Raw genomic sequence first — 23,134 nt, forward strand, 5'->3', positions numbered from 1 at the left:
GAGATTATATATAGGATTCATCAGTCACAAAATCTGAAGGATCATGGCCAATACGAAATGCAATGATTAATCATAAACAGTCCATTTGCTACATAATTTTAAGATTTAAACAGTTCTAAGCTAGCGATATTAAGTTTAATAAATATCATAGGGTATTTGATTTTTTTAAACCAATTGTTGAAACTTCAAATAAAATTTACTTATAAGGACTGTGTGTGGATAGAGTATCCTCATACGAGGACTGCTACAAAGATCAACTAGGCCAGCTCCAACAATCGCTGGAGACACAACTGAGTGCAGATGCTAGAAGGGGAAACAAATAACAATTGGAAACACAGCGGCCGAGAAGCGTCTGTGGAGGAAAAGGAGCTGCTGATGTCTCAAGTTGAAACCCTGCATCAGGTCCCGAGTTCCTTCAAAAATTACTACATTAATTTTATTCGAACAATCCATTTTCACTTAAGCTGATTGGAGAGAGATGCTACTGCCTTACTCACTTTCGACCAGGCGGTGAAGGGAAGGGGGCCAGGGAGGTTGGGGGTGGGGCGGTAATTAGAGGAGGAGTCTGGGGACGAGGGAGGTAAAGGAAGAGACGGGGGGGGGGGGGCAACAGAAGAGAGAGGCGTAGAGTAAACAGGGATGGGGAGGGAGAAGAGGCGCCGTCGTGGATGGAGAAGAAGAGTAATGAAAATTGTGATGTGACGCCGAACTCCGAACCCGAGTGCATTGCCCGACCCCCACCCCAAACTCACCTGTCGCCTCATCCTTGGTTCGCTCAACGGCCCCCGGCTGCTGTGCACCGACCGGAGGCTCCGCGGCGCCGCCGTAACCAAAAGGCATCGAGACGGGAAACCCCTGTATCGCCGCCATTTTCGCCTTCCCTCCCTTCGTTCGGCGCAGATTATGACCTCACATCCGGCGCACTAATAATTCGGCATAGGACTGTTGGCGAACCTAGAGGTAAAAGGTGCTAGTTGCACCAAAGCTGTCAGACAGTTCATGTCTCTTTGTTAAACCAAGGAAATCTTTTCTCAAGTATATGACATAAACTGGCCTGTGTCCTTTGCAATATATGTCCTCCTGATTGAAAAATAGTTCTGCGGGCTCCAGGGGCTTAATAATCAATTGGAAATTGTACATCAATGTCACATATATATCGTAAGTTTTTCCAAGGTGTCGTTTCTGTTGCTATACAAGAAACACAACGGCTAAATTGGTGGCAGATAATTTGTTTAAAGGATAGATATGTAATGAAATACTTTTCCAAATAACATCATGTAATCTTGCCGATCGACAACTGAACAGCACGGAATCAGAATCAGATTTAATATCACCGGCATATGTCGTGCAATTTGTTAAAGTTATGGCAGCAGTACAATAAAGTACACCATATTTATTTAGAGAGAGAAAAACTGAGTTACATTGAGTATATATCTGTCCATTAAATAGTTACGTTAAAATGAGTAGTGTAAACTACCAAAAAAAAAGTGATGACGTGATGTTCAAGGGTTCAATGTCCATTTAGGAATCAGGTGGCAGAGGGGAAGAAGCTGTTCCTGAATCACTGAGTGTGTGCCTTCAGGCTTCTGTAAGTCCTTCCTGACAGTAACAGTGTGAAGGAGGCATGTCCTGGGTGATGGGGATCCTTAATGATGGACACCACCTTCCTAAGGCACTGCTCCTTGAAGATGTCTTGCATACTATGGAGGCTGGTACCCATGATAGATATGACTAATTTTACAAATTTCTCCAACTTATTTCGATCTTGTGCAGTAGACCTCCCCCCCCCCCCATACCAGACAGTGATGCAGCAGATCAGAATGCTCCCTACAGTCCATTTGTAGAAGGCTTTGACAAACCAATTCTCAAACTCCCAATGAAATATAGCCCTTGTCTTCTCTTCTTTATAGCTGCATCAATATGTTGCTTCCAGGTTAGGTCCTTAGCTATATTGGCACCCATTAATTTGAAATTGCTCACTCTCTTCACTTCTGATCCCTCTATGAGTTTGTGTTCCCTTGTCATACCCTTCCTAAAATCCACAATCAACTCTTAAGCCCTTCAGCTCTCAACATCCATTCTGCTAAAAAATGATGCTGGAGAGGTAGCAGTGGGGGAACAAAGATATGGCAGATAAACTTAAGTACTATGCGTCAATATTCACTGTGGAAGACACAAGCAGTGTGCTGGAAATTCGAGGGTGTCGGGGCAGAAGTGAGTGTAATTGCTATTACCAAGGAGAAAGTGCTTGCAGCTGAAAGTCTGAAGGCAGATAAGTCACCTGCATCAGGGTGATGCTGTGTCTTTAAAAGGCATTGGTCAGACTGCACTTGGTGAATTGTGAACAGTTTTGGGCCCATTATCTCAGAAAAGAATTGCTGGCATTGGAGAGGATCCAGAAGAAGTTTGCAGGAATGTATGAAGCAGTTTCAATGGCTCTGGGCCTGTACTAGCTGGAATTTAGAATAATGATGGGGTATCTCATTGAAATCTATTGGATATTCAAAGGCCTAGATAAAGTGGTTGTGGAGAGGCTGTCCTCTATAGTGGGGGAGTCTCGGACAGCCTCAGAGTACAAGGATGTCCCTTTAGAACACAGATGAGGAGGAATTTCTTTAGTGAGAGAGTAATGAATCTGTGGAAGCCAAGTCATTGAGTATATTTAAAGTGGAGGTTGATAGGCTCTTGATTAATCAGGGCTTCAAAGGTTACGGGGCGAAGGCAGGAGAATGTGGTTGAGAAGGACAATAAGTCAGCCATGATGGAATGGCTGAACAAACTCAATGGGACGAATGGCCTAAATCTGCTAATATCTTCTGGTCTTATGGTCATATTGGTCCATCTATGTTAATCCCATTTGCCTGCATTTGGCCCATATCCTCTAAAGTTTTCTGACCAGGTACCTATTCACGGGCACGAAAATTGGTGAAGTTGTGGATAGTGGGAAAAGTTGTGAACGTGGATCAATTGGAAATATGCAGGGAAAAATATAAGATGCAGTTTAATCTGAACAAGTTTGTATCTAAGTCGTAACACATGCATGTCCACTAGAACTAGCAAGTCCCTCAATCCTGCTATGTAGTTAGTTCGTTAATTATGTGCTGTGTTGTATGACATGGGCGACCTTGGTCTTTCCAGATGGGTGACCCCAACCATTATCAATACTCTTCAGAGATTGTCTGCCTGGCATCAGTGATCACATAACCAGGACTTGTGATGTGCACCGGCTGCTCATACGACCATCACCACCTACTCCTATAGCTTCACGTGACCGTGATTTGGGAGCTAAGCAGGTGCCACACCTTGCCCAAGGGTGACCTGCAGGCTAGTGGAGGGAAGGAACGCCGTACACCTCCTTTGGTAGAGATGTTTCTCTGCCCTGCCACCCAATAGCAAACATATGATTAAGCTAGAGAGGGTGCAGAAAATATTTACAGGTATGTTGCCCTTGATTGGAGTTATCAAGACAAATTGGATATGCTAAGACTCATTTCCATGGACCGAAGGAGGCTGAGAGATAACGTGATGCTGAAGTCCTGAAGAGAGGTAACAGTGCTGAAGAAGGGTCTCAGCCCGAAACATCAACTGTTTTTTCATTTCCATAGATGCTGCCTGACCTGCAGAGTTCCTCCAGCATTTTGTGTGTGTTGCTCTGGGTTTCCAGAATTTCTCATGTTTCAGATAATGTGATAGTGGTTTGTCAAATTAAGAGAGTCATAGTTAGCGTAACTCTGCCATGGATGGTCCCATTTCTGGCTGCAAAAAGAGGAGCCTTGGGCTTAGGGCTAGCAACCCCATCCAGTAAATGTCCAGCCCTACAGAAACACCAACACAAGCTCCAAGCACCTCATCCTTAGGAGAGGAAGGATCTTCTGTGGGCTTCTCCTGGGGACAGCTGGAAAGACTGGCCCGGGACAGAGGACTCTGGTGAGCTGCTTTCGGCAGCCCGTACCCCAATATGGGTGATGGGCTTAAGAAGAAGACAGTGTAGATAGCCAGTCTCTGTTTCCCATAATATGGTTATCCAGAACTAGAGGAACACGTTTAAGGTAAGAGGAACGAGGTGTAAACAGGATCTGGGGGCAACCTTTTCACACACAGAGTAGTTACTCTCTGGAATGAGCTGCCTGAGGCGGTAGTGGAGGCAGGAACAGTAACAACATTTAAGAAGTATCTGGACAGATCCGGAATGAGCACATTTTCCAAGGATGATTCTTTGGCATGTGACTCATGTGCCATTTCTCACTTAAAAAAAAACAAATTAAGTCATTTTATAAAAAGACTGCATTATACATTTCACAAGTTTTGGGAATAGACATAATCCATTGACTTCATTAATTGGACATTGTATGGGACTTTATGTACAAACTGTCCAGAAGCAATATTTTAACTTTTGATGAGTTGGTCAGAGTTGACCATGGATGTTGCACCCTGGCTGTCTAGATACAGAAGCCTGGGCAGTACGAAATGGAGAGCAAGCTGTTGCCCATGTAGCAAGTTCCCCCTCTCCACGCATCTGATGATTTGAAAGGAACGGCAGAGACCAATACAGTTTGGTACCAGTGGTGTCACAGGAATTGCCAGTCAGTGTTGAACTCGATGTAGGACTGCCTTAGGGACTCCAGACCCAGATTCCCCCACCCCCCTGGGGTTTGCTCCTGAAGCTTTCCTCACAAGTGGGTATAGCTACAGTGGAAGTTTGAGATCAGAGTTTTCCTTCTCCTACACGACCCGCCTTTGCCCCTTCTCATCAGTAGAAACAGTTCCACTAGGCAAGTAGCTAAGCCCCATGTGAAAGCCAGGAGCTGGACCTGGTTGTTAGAGGCTATTTGAGATGCACACCATTGAGAGCATTTAACAAGTAGTGGGAGCTTGTCCCCATTAACACTTGTGGTGAACTACATTTACCTGTCTGGACACGCCCCCTCTGACTGCTCCTCCCTCAGACCCCTGTATAAAGGCGGTTGGAGGCACTCCTTCCCCGACCCCCTCTCAGTCTCTAGGATGTTGTGTGGTCGTTTCTTGCAGATAATAAAAGCCTGTCGTTCGCCTCCCGTCTGCGAGAGTTATTGATGGTGCATCACCACCCCTGGCTATAACAACCTGAAGATTGACTATTTATTGGACAAGTTCCAGGGGTGTAACCACCAAACTGAACGAGTTCAAACTCGCAGCCTGGAGTCCTTGGTCTGTCTAACCACCAGGCTAGGTCATCGATTCCGACAGCGTCTGAGAGAAAAGACCAGTCGCCCCGCTCCTCGGGTTAGCCCACGTCCCACCTTACCATCTTCAACCAGCCCTAACCTCTCTCTCCCTTCCGTTCCTCGCAGAACTCCCGCTCCTACTGTTCTGGTGAGTCAGGCGGCACTCCCGTCAGGTCCCCAAACCCGATGCAGATCCCGGCTATCGAAAATCATTAACATCAGTCCATGACCATATCCGCCTTGGTGGATTCCGGTGCCAAGGGAAGTCTGCTGGACGAAGACATCGCCTCCCGGGACGGAATACCTCGGGAGTCGTTAAATACCCCTCTGGACTCCCGGGCACTGGACGGAAAACTGCTGGCTCGAGTGACCCACTGTAAGCTGCACTTGACCTTGATTCTAACCGGAAACCATCGGGAGAAGGTACGTTTCAATCTCATCCGTTCGCCTCAAGCCCCTGTAGTTCTAGGATACCCACGGTTGAACCACCACAACCCCACATCGACTGGTCTACCGGGAGAATAGCCAGCTGGAGCCCGTTTTGCCACGCCACCTGTCTGCGGTGGGTCCCATCTCCCAGGGAGACGACCACGACCCCGCCGGTCATGGAGCCCCTCGATTTGTCCAAAGTCCCCACAGAATACCATGACCTGGGACAGGTATTCAGTAAACAAGTAGCTCTTCCCCTGCCTCCCGTATGATTGTGCCATCGACCTTCTCCCCGGGTCCTCACTACCCACCAGTGGTCTCTATAACCTATCCCGACCGGAGAGAGACGCCATGGAGAGATACATTAGCGAGTCCCTCGCGGCGGGCATTATTAGTCCTTCATCCTCCCCGGTAGGGGCCGGTTTCTTCTTTGTAGAAAAGAATGACGGGTCGCTTCGTCCTTGTATTGATTACCGAGGCTTAAACAATATAACAGTTAAAAATAAGTACCCACTACCCCTCATTAACTCGGCATTTGAACCACTTCACGGAGCCTCCATCTTCTCGAAGCTGGACCTTCGTAACGCCCACCATCTAGTCAGGGTGAGGGAGGGAGACGAGTGGAACATGGCATTTAATACTCCTTAGGGCCGCTCTGAATACCTGGTCACGCCGTTTGGCCTCACCAGTGCTTCCGCCGTTTTTCAAGCCCTCATTAATGATGGGCTGAGGGACTTTGTTAATCGCTTCGTATTCGTTTACCCTTCGGTCAGCTTCCTGGGCTATATCATTGAGAGAGGCAGGTGAGGGCAGATCCCGAGAAGAGCCGGGCAGTGGAAGAATGGCCTAGGTCCATGACCCTGAAGCAATTCCAGCGGTTCCTGGGGTTTGCAACTTCTACCGCCGATTTGTCAGGGACTACAGTCGAGTGGCGGACCCCCTTCCCTAGTTTAGCCTCGCCACCACACTTTTTTGTTGGGACGCCGAAGCTGACTCGGCTTCACTGGCCTGAAGAGGCGGTTCACAACTGCTCCCATCCTGGTCCAACCGGACCCTTCCCGCCAATTCATTGCTGAGGTGGACGCCTCTGACTCCGGGATAGGTGGCAGTCCTGTCCCAACGATCAAGTTCGGACGAAAAACTTCACCCCTGTGCCTTCTTTTCTCACCGACTGTCCCCCGCCGAGCGGAATTACGACGTGGGGAATCGGGAGCTACTGGCGGTCAAACTAGCATTGTCAGAATGGAGGCACTGGCTGGAGGGAGCGGAACACGCGTTTGTTGTGTGGACTGATCATAAGATCATATGATCTCGTAGGTATGGAAGGCCTTCTGTCAAGCCTTGGTGTATCGGTCCCCCTGTCATCCGGCTTCCACCCACAGACGAACGGACAGACGAACGGGCAGACGGAACGGGTCAACCAGGACTTGGAGGCGACGCTACGTTGTATAACAGCCAACAACCCGTCTACCTGCAATGACCTCCTCCCGTGGGTTGAGGACGCCCACAAATGAGCTCTGCCATTGGAAGGTCTCCCTTCCAGTGCTCCCTGGGTATCAACCCCCGCTGCTCCCGCGCAAGAAGAGGAGATTGCGGTGCCGTCTGTTCATGACCATATCGATCGGTGCCTTAAGTTTTAGGAGGAGACACACACGTCCCTACTCAGTTCAGCTAATCACAATAAGAACACGGCTGACCGACACTGGTCTCCGGCACCAGAATACCGACCTGTGCAGAGGGTTTGGCTTTCATCCAAGGACATCCCGCTCAAAAAGGAGCCTAGGAAACTCGCCCCTCACTTCCTGGGACCTTTCAAGGTCGAAGGGGTCATCAATCCCACAGCAGTCCGACTTAAACTGCCAAGATCAATGCGCATCCACCCCTACTTTCACGTTTCACAATTAAAACCAGTTTCCGTCAACCCCTTGTGTCCTCCTATTGAAACTCCCCCACCTGCCCGTATCGTGGACAAGCATGTGGCATACACCGTCGGACTACTGGATGTGCGCTGTCGGGGCAGGGGTTTCCAATACCTGGTAGGCTGGGAAGGGTACGGTCCAGAAGAACATTCCTGGGTTCCCCGCTCCCTCATCCAGGACTTTCATTGGGACCATCCAGACAAGCCTGGAGGCTCCCCTTGGGGGGGGTGGGGTGGTACTGTCATTGTCCCATAGGGCAATGCCCCACCTTGCTATTACCTCAGTAATTGGGCTTCAATCCCCTCGTCTAATTTCCTATCTTTCCTAGTTCCACTAATTACACACACCTGCTTCCCATCAGTAAATGCTGGATTAAAACCCTGGAATCACCACAAGGAACAGGCAGTTCGTTGGTCAGCTGGAGGTTACTCATACACATTTCATGGTTCGTTAGGACTGTCAGTTCTAAGTTCTGCATCTTTTCCTGGATTCTCTATGTGAACTCTCCTCTTCTGTCAGATTCTTTCTTCTCTATCCCTTGACCTTTCCCACCAGTTTGGCTAGACCTACCCCCTTGCAGCCAGCCTCCTTCCCCTCCCCCCAACTTTCCATAGATGCTGCCTGACCTGCTGAGTTCCTCCAGCATTTTGTGTGTGTTGCTCAAGATTTCCAGCACCTGCAGATTTTCTCTTGTTTATAACTTACGAGCTGTTTCCCTCTTTCGAGTTGCTTCCTAACTTGCTAAGTATTTCCATAATTAATTTTCCACTTAATGTTTGTTGATCTTTAGAACCATGTTTCGAAAGACAACCAAGAAAATTGTGGAGGAGATGGACCCTGAAGGCACATTGATCCCTATAGAAAGCGCATATAATTCTGATCGCTACAAGCCTCTTCGTCTCCTCATCAAGATGAAGAAATCCTTCTTTTCCAGTAGAAATAAATATCGTGCAACACCATTCACACTGAGAGATATATTGAAAGATGGCCAAGATTTAAAATTTGGTAATATTTGCCATTTTTAGAATAATTTCTGAGAATTCAAATCGACATTGCAATCTTAAGTGGTTACAAATGTGAAGTAATGTTGTAAAAGGGAAATGTTTGCTCAGTGGCAATTACCCAGAATAACATCCATTTTCTTGTCACACTGTGACAACAGAAGGATTTCAATACAAGTAATTAAATATAGTCAGAATAATAAGCTGCTATCAGTACAAATGTCCAAGAAAGTTCAGTTTGTTATGTGAAAATTGTGAAACCCAATGTCTTCAATATTAGAAAGCAGAGAGAGAGAGAGTAAAACAAAGAGGAAGTGCAAATGAATGTAATAATAGCCTGAACTTCCATTTGGAAATGAAAGTGCATTCGTCACCACTAGAAACAGGAGATTCTGCAGATGCTGGAAATCCAGAGTAAAACACACAAAATGCTGGGGGAACACAATGTGGCATCAATTGGGGGAATAAACAGTTGATGCTTCTGGCCCAGACTCTTCCTTGGCACTGGAAAGGAAGGGAGGAAGAAGTCAGAATGAAGTGGAGAGGAAAGAGTAGAAGCTATCAAGTGATAACTGAAGCCAGGCATGGGGGAAGGCCAGTGGGTGACAGATTGGGGATAAAGTAAGCTGCTGAGTGGGGAAAGGTGGAAGAAGTAAAGGGCTGAGGAAGAAGACAGTGGACAGCAGACCATGGAAGAAAGGGAAGGAAGAGTAAAACTAGAGGGAAGTGATGGGAAGGTAAAGAAAGCTTCTCACCTAATTGTAGAAGGCACTGTGGCTTTAGACTTGTCCGCTGTGACACACTTTACAGTGTAGACCATCCGTAAGAGACTGTGAGAATCAGGAACTCTGTTACCTTCATGAAGGTTGGCCAATCGATTATGGGGAAGAGTTCTCCAGCAAAAGACAATGAATCACGATGTAAAAATCAATTATTTTTAACAACATTTTACTGTAAGTAAAGTTTCATGCATACAAATGGGATTAAAATTGAGCAGTTTTTGAGGCAATGGGCGGCCAGATGTATTTTATACAATAAATTATCCAAGGACAGAGCTTTGTGAAGATTAAAGCAATTCACTCTTTAGAAGTCTCCATCGTCACTGACGGCAAATCAGTGTCTTGGGACAGAGGTGAGCTTTCTTGATGCTCCACAGGAAATAAAGGTGCTGTTGTGCCTTTGATTAGGGTGGACATTGTTATCAGTTTATCGTTAATAAACACTAGTTAGTTCTCTGATGTTACAACAGAAAGTAACCAATCGGAGCTAACAATGGATTTATTTTCTCTCCCTAGGATTGACTGGCTCAAGCCTTCCCAGTTACTCTGAGGATTTCAGCGGCTCAGTCAGCGGGAATGCTGATGTGAATGTCAGTAATATTGAGTCAGGAATACAAGTGTCAGGAAGTACTTCGAATTCTGTATCTGTCGTGGAAATGAGAAAACAAATAATAGATGTAAATAAATTACTGGGTGTTATTGGAAGCAGGTAATCATACTTCACCAGGTTAGGCTTCTTCCTTGAGTTTTTACGGCAGTTGGCATCCACACTGTTGCATTACTCCAATCTTCAGGATTTACTGCCCCTCATTGTCCATTCACTTGACTGCCTAAAGTTGTCTGTCCAGTTCCATCGCCCTTAAAAAAACTAAACCACCATCTCCTCCCCTGATCACTTTCCCCACATTCCAATAAACCTTTAACACTGTTCTCTACCAGTCCTATTTTGCGTAATTGTTGTAGCATTTGTTGTCTTTCCTGTGCAAATTTCCTGCATGAAATAAGGATATGCTCTACTGTTTCAGTCTCCTGACATAGATCACAAAAACTTGTTGGACGTTTATTTATGATGGCCAGAGTACTATTAAGGTTGCTATGCCCAATTTTCAGTCTACTTTTAATTACTTGCTCCTTCCACTTCACTCCCCTACTCCTTCCCATATCTATTTGGTATTATGGGAAATAAGCTGGCAAAAGCAGCAGTCAAAAAAGGATCTGTAGAGGTCAATATTAAACTACCAAAATCTGAGGGGAAGAGCATAGTGTGGAGTAGGACAAATCAATAGTGGCAACGGCATTGGGATAGAGCAATAAAAGGAAGATATTTACATTCAATTCCAGGTTAGGCTAATAAGCCAAAGTACACATTGTGACTACTTTATTAGATACACTGGTATACCTATTTGATAATGCAAATGTCTAAACAGCCAATCACGTGGCAGCAATTGAATGCATAAAAGCATGCAGGGGTTCAGTTGTTGTTCAGAATGGGGAAGAAATGTGATCTGAATGACTTTGCCCATGGAATGATTGTTGGTGCCAGATGGGGTGGTTTGAGTATCTCAGAAACTGCTGATCTCCTGGGATTTTCATGCACAACAGTCTCTCGAATTTACAGAGAATGGTGCAAAAAGACCATCCAGTGAACAGTATTTCAATGGGCTTTAACACCATGTTAAAGAGAGAGGTCAGAGGAGAATGGTCAGACTGGTTCAAGCTGACAGGAAGGTAACAGTAACACGTGTTACAACAGTGGTGTGGAGAGGAGCAGCTCTGAATGCACAATGTGTCACACCTTCACGTGGATGGGCCACAGCAGCAGAAGGCCAAAGATATGCACTCAGTGGCCACTTTATTAGGTACAGGAGTTACCCAATTAAGTGGCCACTGGGTGTAAGCTGACATAGTGTATTTTTCACTGTGGTCTGGAGTTAGGCAGCTTGTTTTTCTTTCCTTGGCATTAGAGTGTGAAAACCAATGGCATATCCTTTCAGACTCAACTCTGCTTTAAACAAATTATTAAACTTCCAACCTATGTTGAAGTTGAATAAGATGATGGCGAGGCCTAATTTGGAGTATTATGTGCACTTCTGGTCACCTGCTTACAGGGAAGGTAGCTATAGAATTGAAAGAATGCAGAAAAGATTACAAGGATATTGCCAAGACTTGAAGACCTGCATTATCGAGAAATGTTGAATAGATTAGGACTTTATTCCCTGGAGCATAGAAGAATAAGAGGAGATTTGATCGCATATATGAAATTGAGTGGTATAGATAGGGTAAATTGCAGCAGGATGAGACAAGATCTGGAGGTCATGGTTAAGGGTGAAAGGTGAAATGTTTAAGGGAACATGAGGGGGACTTATTCACTCAGAGTGTGGAACGAGCTGCCAACGGAAGTGGTGCATATGGGTTCAATTTCAACATTTAAGCGAAGTTTGGATGGGTATATGGACGAGAGGGGTGTGGAGGTCTATGGTCCTGGTGCAGCTCAATGGAACTAGGTAAAATAATAGTTCAATATGGACTAGAATGGCCGATGAGCCTGCTTCTGTGCTGCAGTGCTGTATGATGGTAATGGGTTAAATATTTTTATAACATTTTAATGTTTCCAAATATAAGAAACACTTGACAATTGGCTGAGGCAAAATATCTGACAAACTGGCTGCAAATGTAATTTCCAACAATTTGCCAGGTGAGACTTGCTTCAACCTCCTGTATGTGATAGGATTGACAACCACACGGTCCCACATCACACAGGGTCTTACATGTAGCATCAATCATGGGGATCAACTGCAGGTCAGTGCGGATTTAATGTGCGGGTCAATGGAGAATGCAATAGACTGGCAAATTGTACAATTTTATTTCCAACAAAACTATATCAGCAGTAGATTAAAAATACACCAGATTATTGCACAGAATAATTCTAATTATTGTTTTTGATAAAAACTCTGATGGTGATAGAGTTGGAGATTCCTTTAATGGAGAAGGTAATTTGTGACTTTGTTTAAACATGGGGAGCCTGATGCACGGGTAGCCATCACACAGTCCTTGATAGATTGGAGTCAGGGTCCAGTGGCATGGAATAAAAGATGACTGGGGACCCATCACTGCTGTAGCCTTCCTCCACCTTCACTGTCATTGTGATGTGTCATCATCTTCTGCCAGTTCCACAGTTGAGGTCTTGGTTGGATCGCTCTCTGTCTGGAACCAACCCCCTCACTCCCCCGACCTTACCGACGCAGGTGACCCTACCAGGAGTTCAGCATCAATGATCAGCATCATTCCTGATATTTCAGGAACTTGCATGTCTGTGCACCAGGTCAGGTGACGAACATCGGAAAAAAACAAACTCTGAAAAGATTCATGAGTAAGGTGAAAGTTAGTTTGAATGAACTGATGTCTAATTTCACCATCACCACCTCCTTCCTCAGTCAGTCTTTTATAAATAATCAGTACCATTTTTACTTGTCTTATCTCTTCAGGAAGGTGAACAGAGAACACAGCTTTATGAAGCAGCTTATGGCGGATGTTGTTTATGTAGTGTCAGAAGTGATAGAGACAGAAAAGTCATGTACTGTAGATTGGACATCTGAGGCAGAATCAAAACTAGGTATACGGTTTAATATTCTGAGTGTGAGTATAACTTATTTATTTCATAATCCTTAAACTTTCATTATCATTATCCTTGTTTTTATATTTATAATTATTGCTTTTTATGTGGCACCTGATCTGGAATAACAATCATTTCATTCTCCTTTACACTTGTGTACTGAAGAATTACAATAAACATCTTGAATCTTGAAACACTGAAGCAGAGATAAAAATCCAAGTCAGCCAATAGATCCTTAGAAACCTGGACACAAGAGATTCTGCAGATGCTGGAAAACCTGAGCAACCAATACATAAAGAAATAGGGAAATCCAGCAACTTGTGTGTGTTGCTCAAGAATTCACACACAAAATCAAAGAAGTCAGCAGGTCAGGAGGTATCAATGAAGAAGAATAAATAGTCGATGTTTTGGATCGAGACCTGAGCCCTGATGAAGGGTCTCAGCCTGAGGCATTGACTATTTATTCCTCTCCACAGATGCTGCCTGACCTGCTGGGTTCTGCCAGCATTTGGTGTGTGTTACTCTGGGTTTCCAGCATTTACAAAATCTCATATGTTTACTGGCGCTGGTAACTGACCAATTAAACCCAGTCGCTTCGGGCAGATGGGACTTGTCAGCCGTGGTTGGCAACTCTCCGAGGAGAAGGACAACTCTGATCTCAAACCTCCCCTATTTTGCGGCTGTAGCGGCTAGGACGCTACATCCACGGTCGATCCTGACCCATGGAGGGCATTAAAAGAAAACAAATTTCAGCATTTTGTGCATGTTACTTAGAAGCTTGGATTGTCTCTTGCTGGCATTTTCACATTTTTCAGGATAAGCGTGGGTATGTTTAGGGTCACGTGCAAATACGGCAATCCTGAGCTTACTGACTGAGCTACACAGGTCATGTCCTGGCTATGGTTGCATCGAGACCTCAAGAGAACCTTGGAGCTCTCTGAGATATCTCAGCACTTATCCTGGGCGACATAGTATTTAATGCTGTCTCATAGTTGCGCAGATCCAGGTTATTTGACTTCTGAATCACTTAGTGGGAAAAGAATCAATCAGGAGTTGATGGGACTATCTGAGAGAATAAGTTAAAAGGGTGCAGGGAAATCAGGAGAGGGATAAATGGGCAAATGAGTTTGCTCTCCTGCGAGCTGGCCCAACGGAGCAAATGGCCTTTATCTGTCCCTTTATAATGATGAGGTAATGTCTCTTTATTGTTTTCTAACCATTTGCAGTTAGCTTTGTCTGAGAAACAATTTAAAGATTTGATTCATTCCGAGTCTTGCATTGGCAATTGTTTATCGACTCTTTTTTGTTTTACCATCAAAACCTTTCTGAGGAAAGGTCATTGATATGCAACCATGACTCTGTACCTCTCTCCACAGATGCTGCCTGACCCAATGCGCATTTCCAAGATTTGCCCTGATCCAATTTTGCAGCTTCTCTCTGGCATTATCTTTGTGAAACATGGTGTAGCACTGCCTTTTTAATTTTCTCACGTTCAAGTTCAAATTTATTGTCATCTGACTGAACACAGATAAAACCAAATGAAACATGGTGCATCTACAAAACATATATCACACACAGCACATAAAACAAAATATTACAACTGTTACGAACTCCCGTAACTGGATCACTTACCAGCAAAGATAGAGAGGTCCGTTGAAGTCTGATGGTACTATTTTTAAAAGTATTTATTGATAAAGGGCACGAAAATAAGATTAATGCAAACATACAGATAATATACGTCGTCAATACTAAATCTAAAGCGCAGGTATAATAACCAATAAGAAATAGCTCTATCGTTGTCTAGGGGCTAATGTGTTGTCCGATGGAAAGATAACAGTCACTGTTAGTTCGTTCAAGCTGCAGCGTCGTTGGGTTTAAGAGCGAGGTGGTTTAAACTTGCCCAAGTCTTTTATGATGCCAATCCGTTGAGTCAGGGGAGTGGGTTTCCCCGTTGTTAGCTAAAAGCCGTTTTCCGTGGTTCCAGCCACCAATTCCAGCAACGGAACTGAATGCATGTGGCCTCCTTCAGATGACTTCCTGCTGTTACGTGGTCGCTTAATGTTTCTTCTGGTGCGTCTGAGGGACTGTTCCTACAGACCCTCTTTTATCCTGACTCGCAGGGTCGTAGATGTCAATCAGGTTGGGGGTGTGCACTCTCTCCCTCAACCAGCCGACTTTGCCTGAGGGCGTTCACGTAGCATAGTATCTCAATCCACAAATTGGTCTCTAAGAGACAATGGCCATGTCCCATAGCTTTACATCGCCGGGGAAACAAGACAGTCTGCACGTCTCTTCTCCCATTTCCTGGGCCCCTTGACCCAACCCAACAGTGATCTTGCGATTCTCACAAAGGAGGGGGCTACGGATGTAACACAACAAATAAGTTAATAAATATAATTTATAAAATGGATCACCGGTAAACGGTAAACACTCAACAGTGCAGGAAACAGTAAACAGCTTGCTGTCCTAATGACATGACCTCGGTGGTGGCAGAGTATTCAATGGTTTATTTTTTCTCCTTTTATTCCTTTGGTTTGTGGGGTCCATTTAAGTTTTGATTAAAATTGTCTTAATTATTCTGCATTACTGAAGTTAGGTTAAAGTCCAGCTATGTGATTCTTGACTTCCCTGCAAAATGAGCTTCTGTACGATTGACTTTCACAGTTAAATATTGTAGTCTTCTTTGTTGCCTTAGGTTAAAAGTGGATTCGGTATAAACTTGGAGAAGAAGTTAACTTTTTCAGCCGGAACAACAATTGCGTACAACGTCTCTGAACTGAGGATTTCTTCAGAAGACACCATGGGTATGTAAAAGGATAATATGAAGATAAAGTGATTACTTGAATATGAGACTGGTTGATAAACTATTTAACTTTTTCCAATGATAACTTAGAACATGCTAACTGTCCAAATATGTGACACAATTTTTCTGTTTTTTTTTTCAGAATTAAATTGGTGTTGGTTACAGAAGTGTCGTAAGTTGTTTCACTTTCCTGATCGTGTCTTAGTTTGAAACTATCTCTACTCCAAACACACACTGTCATGGCCCCAAAGAATCAAATAGGACTGATGGAAAGACTGAGTGTTCTCTCCAAATTCCTTGTCTTAAAGCACAGGGGTAATCCTTGCCCACTGTTACAATATCTTCTTAAAATGTTAATATTAACACAAACTGTGAGAATGTTGCTACATTAATTGGCTCAAGATTTCGGCATGAAGAAACTTCTCTATATCATCACAAAGAAATGAGCTTTCATGGCTCTTCATACAGATGGGAAGTTGTCACTATTGCCTTCATTAAACACCAGCATGAGAAATAAGATTTGGCCATTCAGTCCCTTTTGATGAATGTGTTTTGATAAAATGGTCTTAGAGTGATAGAACCATAGAAACAGCCCCTTTGGCCTGTCTAGTCCATGCCAAACTATGTATTAATCTGCCTGGTCACATCAACCTAAACCTGGTCCAAAGCCCTATATATCCCTCCCATTGATGTACTAATCAGAATTTCTCCTAAATGCTCAAATCCATCCCACATCCGCCACTTGCGCTGGCAGCTCATTCCACACTGTCACCACCCTCTGAGTGAAGAAATTCCCTCTCGTGTTCCCTTAAAATATTTCACCTTTCACCCTTGACCCATGACCTCTAGTTCCTGTCTCACCCAACCTCAATGGAAAAAGCCTACTTGCATTAAGAATTTGAGAATTAACAAGCCTGCTTGTCTGAGGCATGTTAACTCTATTTTGGCTCCACAAATGGCTGTGGATGCTGTCATTGGGTATATTTGAAACGGAGGTTGATAGGTTCTTGATTGGAAGGGGTGTCAAAGGAGGGCAGGTGGGACTTCCATTGCTGGTAATCCTGGTCAGCATGCATTAGTTGGGCCAAAGGGCCTGTTTCCATGCATTATGACTCTAAGTGTATCTGCATTTCACTTTGTATCTGTCTTTCACACTTTAAGTTTGGTGACACCCAAAACTTCTCAGTGTGTCAGATTGATACCTCAGGGCTCCCATGTTTTGTGCATCCTGGAAAGCAGTTATTGGCATTCCCAAAAATCTCCATGTGATCCTATTCCCTTAATTTAGGAGAGAACTAGATTAGATGATTGGGGATATGTCCTGCATATTGCAGTGGAGTGAAGCAGGGTGGTGCTAATTACAGCTAGATGTTGTGTTTGTTTTACCTTTTAAAAGATTGGTGTAGTTGGGGCTGGTGCTGAAGATTGTCAGAAGATACAGTAGGATATAGGTCAGCTGTAAATATGAGTGGAGAAATGGCAGATGGAGTTTAGTCCAGGCAAGTGTGAGGTTCTGCACTTTGGGAGATCAAAAATCAAAGGGAAGTAAACAGTTAGTGGCAGGACCCTTAATAGCATCGATGTATAGTGCGATCTTTGGGGTCCAAGTCTTTAGCTCTCTGAAAATGGCCTCAGAAGTTGACAAAGTGGTGAAGGAGGCATATATCATGTTTGCCTTTAGTCAGGGATTGAGTTTAAAAGTCAGGAAGTTATTTTGCCCCTTTATAAAACCCTGGTGAGGCTGCATCAATCTTGGTCACTCCATTATAGGAAGGATGTGGAGAGGGTTCAGAAGAGGTCTACAGGATTAGAGAGCATGGAAGGTTGAAGAAACTTCAGTTGTTTTCACTGGAGTGGTACGGGCAGAGGGGAGACTTGATAACTGTTTATAAAATTATGAGAGACACTGATAGAGTAGACAGCTAGTATCTTTTTCCCAGGGTTGAAATGTCAACTTTTGGAAGGCATTTATTTAAGATGAGAGGGGAAAGTTCAAAGGAGATGTGTGGGGTAAGTTTTTGTAGCATTGCCTTTTGAAGATGTCCTGGATACAGGGGAGGCTAGTGCCCATGATAGAGTTGCCTGAGTTTGCAACCTCTGTAGTTTTTTCTGATTCCATGCAGTGGCCCCTCCAGAGCAGACAGTGATGCAACCAGTTAGAATGCTGTCCATGGTACATCTGTAGAAATTTGCTGGAGACTTTCATAACCTATAAAATCTCCTCAAACTCCTAATGAAATATAACTGCTGTCATTTCTTCTTTGTAATTGCATCAATATGTTGAGCCCAAATATAGATCTTCACATACATTGACACCCAGGAACTTGAAACTGCTCACCCTTTCCACTTCTGATCCCTCAATGAGGGCTGGTGTGTGTTCCCTCGACTTCCCCTTCCTGAAGTCCACAATCCATTCCTTGGTCTTTCTGACATTGAGTGCAAATGTTGTGACACCACTCAACCAGCTGACCTATCTCATTCCTGTATAACCCCTCATCACCATCTGAAGTTCTGCCAACAATAGTTGTTTATCTGCAAATTTATAGATGGCGTTTGAGCTGCGCCTTGCCACGGAGTAAATGAAAGAGTCAGACACTGCTGCCAAGTTTCAAAGATATTGGGACAGGTATTTAGATTGTAAAGGCTTAGTTCCACAGTAAACAAAGCTCACCAACACCTCTATTTTCTGAGAAGGCTGAAGAAAGATGGACTATGTGCATCAGTTCTCAGGAACTTCTACATGTTACGTAGTGGAGAGCATCTCAACAAGCTGCATCACTGTTTGGCATGGAAACTGCACTGCAGCAGACAAGAGGGCTCCACAATGGGTAGTTAAAACTGTCCATCGCATCACCAGCAGCAGCCTGCCCGCCATGAAGGACAGATATACAGAAAGGATTGCCAGAAAAAGTCCAGCGATATCATAAAGGATCCCATCCATGCTGCTCTTGGACTGTTTGTCCCACTCCCATTAGGGAAGAGGCCTCGTAGCATTTACACAAGGACAACCAGACTCAAAAATCGTTACTTTCCCCAAGCTGTAAGGCTGATCAACAGCTCCAACCAGTAACCCACAGCAGCCCAGCCCCCAACACCACTACTACATCTACAACAACCAATTTATCATTTCCTTTCATTTCACCTTTTGTTCAGATACTCCTGCAACTGGCATCACAGTCAGTTCATACAATCAGTTCATGTACTGATACAATCAAATCTCATGTATATAGATCCACACTCAGCAGTTGTACATTGTGTTTTATAGGATTGATTTTATATTTTTATTTATTGTGTTTTATTGCTTACTGTGTGTTTTTTATGCTGCATCAGATCTGGAGTAACAATCATTTCATTTTCCTTTACACTCGTGTACTGAAGAATGACAATAAACAATCCTGAATCTTGAATTTTGAGAGATTCGGTTCTGATGTAGGCAAGTAGAGTTAGTGTAGATAAGTGTTACAGTTGTCATAGATGGGCTGAGCCCAACAGGTTTGTTTCAGTGCTGTACGATTCTCCGATCGATGAAACATCTCAGAACATTATTTATCTTTCCTTTTGCTCTGAATATTAGATTTTTGGATTAAATTACTAGCAAAAAAAAATAAAGTGCTTAAAATTGTATTAAAGATTCTGCCTTTTCAATCTCAGTTATGATCTTGTTTCACCAGTGACAGCTGAAACAGACAAGAAAGGCACGATTGCTTCTTCGGTCGATGGGCTGACAAAGCTGTCTGCAGAGCAGAGACTGCTGTTCCTCAAGGTGGTCCTCGAAACTCTCAGCAGCAGTGAAAATCTCCCAGTTCTTGATGCAATGGTTTGTACCAAACACCTTCTCTCTACATTGCAAGGGATCTTGGCTTCGTGCATTGAAACTGTGCAGGATGTGGTCTTAAACCTTTACTGAATCTCTGCACTGTTGATTGACATTAAAACCAACACCAACATCTCTTAAGACACTACAGATCCTCAAATGTGAGTGAGGTTACACTTCAAGACTATTTCTCAAAACATTTTTATGCTTATCAAGAGTTAGGATGAAATTTATTCACCATACACATTTACATGTATTAGGAATGTGCTGCGGTGTGTTGGTCAGGCTGTGACATGCAACATAAAACAGCAATGTTTGACAATTATAAAGAATAAAGATAAATAATTTTTATACCAAATATATAAGCATAGATGTGGAATAAAATGTGCATAAATACCAGCATGCATTTACAATGTAAACAGCATTACAAAACGGGATTTGAACTATTTACTGTGCAGTGATGCGGTGGGGGGGGGTGGGGGGGGAGTTGGTGGTAATTAGAATGGTTGATCCGATTAACTGCCGGGGAAAGGAACTTTGAAGATGGAGTGAAGTTCTTGTTTTAATAGTCCTGAGATTGTTATTTCTAAACTAGCACCCAAGGTGGCAGCCACAGTGTTTTGGCATCTCATCTTAAACAAGGAGTTGCATGAAATTTATCCTGGATAGGATTGCAGCACTATTGTCCAGGCTGTGCATTATGGCAGGCTTTCAAAACCTTGGAATTAATTGCAACATTAGATAATTTTCTAGGGAACGTTGTTTAATGGTTCTTAAAAATATAAGGAGTGGAGAAATAGGAGGAAAGCAAAGCAAAGCATGGGAAAGGCTTCAGGGGTAAATCCAGAGGAAATATCTAGAGCTATGTTGAGTTCAACATTGACTGGTAACTCCTATGACTGTACTGGTCTCTTCCGTTCCTTTGCATTCATCGGGTGCATGGAGAGCGAGGCGTACTGCATGTACACCCAGTGACAATTTTATTGGTGGTTGTCCAGTGTGTCCAACAATGAAAGGAAAGCCCGTCCGTTGAAGCGGTGTACCGGGGTGTGGCCACAGTCACATGCAAACAGCTACTTGGAACCATAGGTGATAGCTGAGTGTCTGGTGGGAGCAAAGGTGAGCGAGCTGCCCTGGACTGGACACAACCAGCTCCTTCACCAGAGGGGCTACCCCTCCCTGGACCCTCCATTTTACTAGCTGTCTCATAAAGTGTAACACATAGTTATTTGAGTTACTGTTGCCTTCCTGTCAGCTTCAACTAGCCTGGTCATTCTCCTTTGTCCTCTGTCATTAAAAAGGCATTTTGCGCACAGAACTGCTGCTCACTGGATGTTTTTGTTGTTTCTCACACTGTTTTCTGTAAACTCTTGAGACTGTTGTGCATGAAAATCCCAGGAGATCAGCAGTTTCTCAGGTACTCAAACCACCCCATCTGGCACCAACAATCATTCCCCTGTCAGTTTCACTGAGATCACATTTCTTTCCAATTCTGATGTTCGGTCTGAACAACTGAACCTCTTGATCACTGAGCCACTTCAATGCATTGAGTTGCTGCCACATGATAGGCTGATTAGATATTTGCACTAACAAGCCGGTGTACAGGTGTACCTATTAAATTGGCCAGCAGATGCTGGAAATCCAAGCGACACACAAAATGCTGGAGAAACTTTAGCTGCTGCCTGGTCTGCTGAATTCCTCTGGCATTTTGAGTGTGTTGCCAGTGAGTATGTGTCATCTTCTAAGTTAATTTCAGAAGAAGGCTCGTAATATCAACTTCCATCCACCTGATCCGGTCTTATAGCAAAATTACAGGAGATAATTTTTGTTGTTTGTTTAAAGTTAAAGCCAAATTTATATCACAGAGACCCCTTGCTGTTAACAGCTCAGAAGAAGGAAAACATTCTATTGCTCAGCACAAGGTCTGTGGGTAATAACGGTGTCAGATTGTCTCACATACAAATGAAAAGGCCAAATGAATATCACATAGACCTCTTGCCGTTAGCAGAGAGCAGATGTATTAACAAGAACAGCTATGGTGAGGGTGGAATACTTCATTGATGCAGAATGGGAATTTGTGTTCATTTTTAGCCACAGAACAGCTCAGAAGAATATACTAGATCCCTGCATTGTACACTAAGTGGCTACTTTATTAGATACCTCCACTACGTAACACAATGGCCACTGAGTGTATGTTCGTGTCTTCTGCTGCTGTAGCCCATCCATGTCAAGGTTTGACGTGTTGTGTATGCAGAATCTCTGAGATATTCAAATTACCTTGTGTGACACCAACAATCATTCCATGGACAAAGTTGCTTAGATCACATTTCTTCCCCATTCTGACGTCTGGTCTGAACAACAACTGAATTGCTTGACCATGTCTGCATGCATTGAGTTGCTGCCACATGTTTGGCTGTTTAGATATCTGCATTGACGTACAGGTGTACCTGATAAAATGGCCACTGAGTGTAGATCAGAAAAGAGAAAATGTTGTACTGCTTAGCATGAATTCCATTTCTGTAATCAATAGAACACTTGGAAATTATTCCTTTGTCCTGACCTTGCCACATGTTTCCAGCTGGAGCAGATGCATGAAGGTCTGCAACCTGATCTTCAAGTGCTGGATCAGATGGAGGAAAGGAGCAGAGCCAGTGTGGAGAAGATGCTGGATCTGTTGGGAATTAAGAAGGCTGATCCACCTGGACAGCCCCTCACCTTAACTCAGGATCAGAACAGCATCATCCAGGCAGTAAACTTTCTCATCCAATCACTCAGTGGTAAGTTTTGAAGTCATTTAATCACACTCAGCAAAAGTATTAACCTTTGCCTTCAGCAGTCTCAGCACTGATTTCTGAAAGTCCCTCCTTAAACCTCTCCCCTCACTACCTCACTGATCTCCCTCGAGGACCCTTTGAAGACAAGTGTTGCAAGTGTGGAATGAACTGCCAGTGGAAGTGGTAGATGAGGGTTCAAATGCAACTTTTAAGGAAAGTATGCATCGGTATCTGAATGGGAGGGGTTTGCAGGTCTTTGACAAGTGCCGCACATGAGGCTGCTTAGCAAGATAAGAGCCCACGGTACTACAGGAAAGATACTAGCATAGAGAGAAGATTGACCGACTGACAGGATGCAATGAGTGAGAATGATGGGGATCTGAATAGCTTAATCAGCTCCGATGTCTCATGGTCTTATGGAGGGATATGGTTCAGTTATGGCCAGATTAAACTGTACAGCGGATCAGGTCAGCATAGACAAGGTAAGTTGAAGGGCGTGTTAATGAGCTGCAGATGTCTATGTTCTCGGTGTCCTTTAACTCTTCCCTGAACATGTTCAATTGTCTCAATATTTCCTCATTGTCTAAATGTCAATACATTTTGACAGCATACCTGTAAATTATCTTGGGGATCGGTGCTATTAAGGTGCTATGGAAATGCACATGGTTGCAGTGTGAAATAGCTGACAGTTGCCTATGCATTGATTTGTACCATAACCAGAGGTCACATGGGTGTAACTGGGCTGTGCAGGCTCATTGGCCTGGAAGAGCCTCTTACCCTGTGGTATATCCAAAAAAA

At 44.0% G+C, this 23,134-nt stretch overlaps 2 protein-coding genes across 4 annotated transcripts in view; one reads left to right on the top strand and one right to left on the bottom strand.

Annotated features, from left to right (window-relative positions):
- The window catches only part of med1 (mediator complex subunit 1), a 56,894-nt gene extending 56,010 nt beyond the window's left edge, over positions 1-884 (bottom strand). Inside the window, exon 1 of the mRNA XM_059956383.1 lies at positions 753-884. Within this exon, the coding sequence (XP_059812366.1) occupies positions 753-870 (118 nt within the window). The 5' untranslated portion in view covers positions 871-884. The remainder of the gene's footprint in view (positions 1-752) is intronic.
- The window catches only part of LOC132384826 (uncharacterized), a 30,635-nt gene continuing 8,325 nt past the window's right edge, over positions 825-23,134 (top strand). The window contains exons 1-9 of one of the 3 annotated variants that reach the window (XM_059956386.1): positions 825-960; positions 5,331-5,627; positions 8,343-8,557; positions 9,849-10,041; positions 12,818-12,968; positions 15,641-15,749; positions 15,891-15,920; positions 19,420-19,565; positions 22,141-22,339. In XM_059956386.1, the coding sequence (XP_059812369.1) occupies positions 8,347-8,557; positions 9,849-10,041; positions 12,818-12,968; positions 15,641-15,749; positions 15,891-15,920; positions 19,420-19,565; positions 22,141-22,339 (1,039 nt within the window). In that variant the 5' untranslated portion in view covers positions 825-960; positions 5,331-5,627; positions 8,343-8,346. Of the gene's footprint in view, positions 961-5,031; positions 5,628-7,713; positions 7,998-8,342; positions 8,558-9,848; positions 10,042-12,817; positions 12,969-15,640; positions 15,750-15,890; positions 15,921-19,419; positions 19,566-22,140; positions 22,340-23,134 lie in introns of those variants that run through there. The other 2 variants (XM_059956385.1, XM_059956387.1) reach the window with 2 other exon arrangements.

The sequence above is a fragment of the Hypanus sabinus genome, chromosome X1 (genome assembly GCF_030144855.1).
Source record: "Hypanus sabinus isolate sHypSab1 chromosome X1, sHypSab1.hap1, whole genome shotgun sequence".
Lineage (NCBI taxonomy): Eukaryota > Metazoa > Chordata > Chondrichthyes > Myliobatiformes > Dasyatidae > Hypanus > Hypanus sabinus.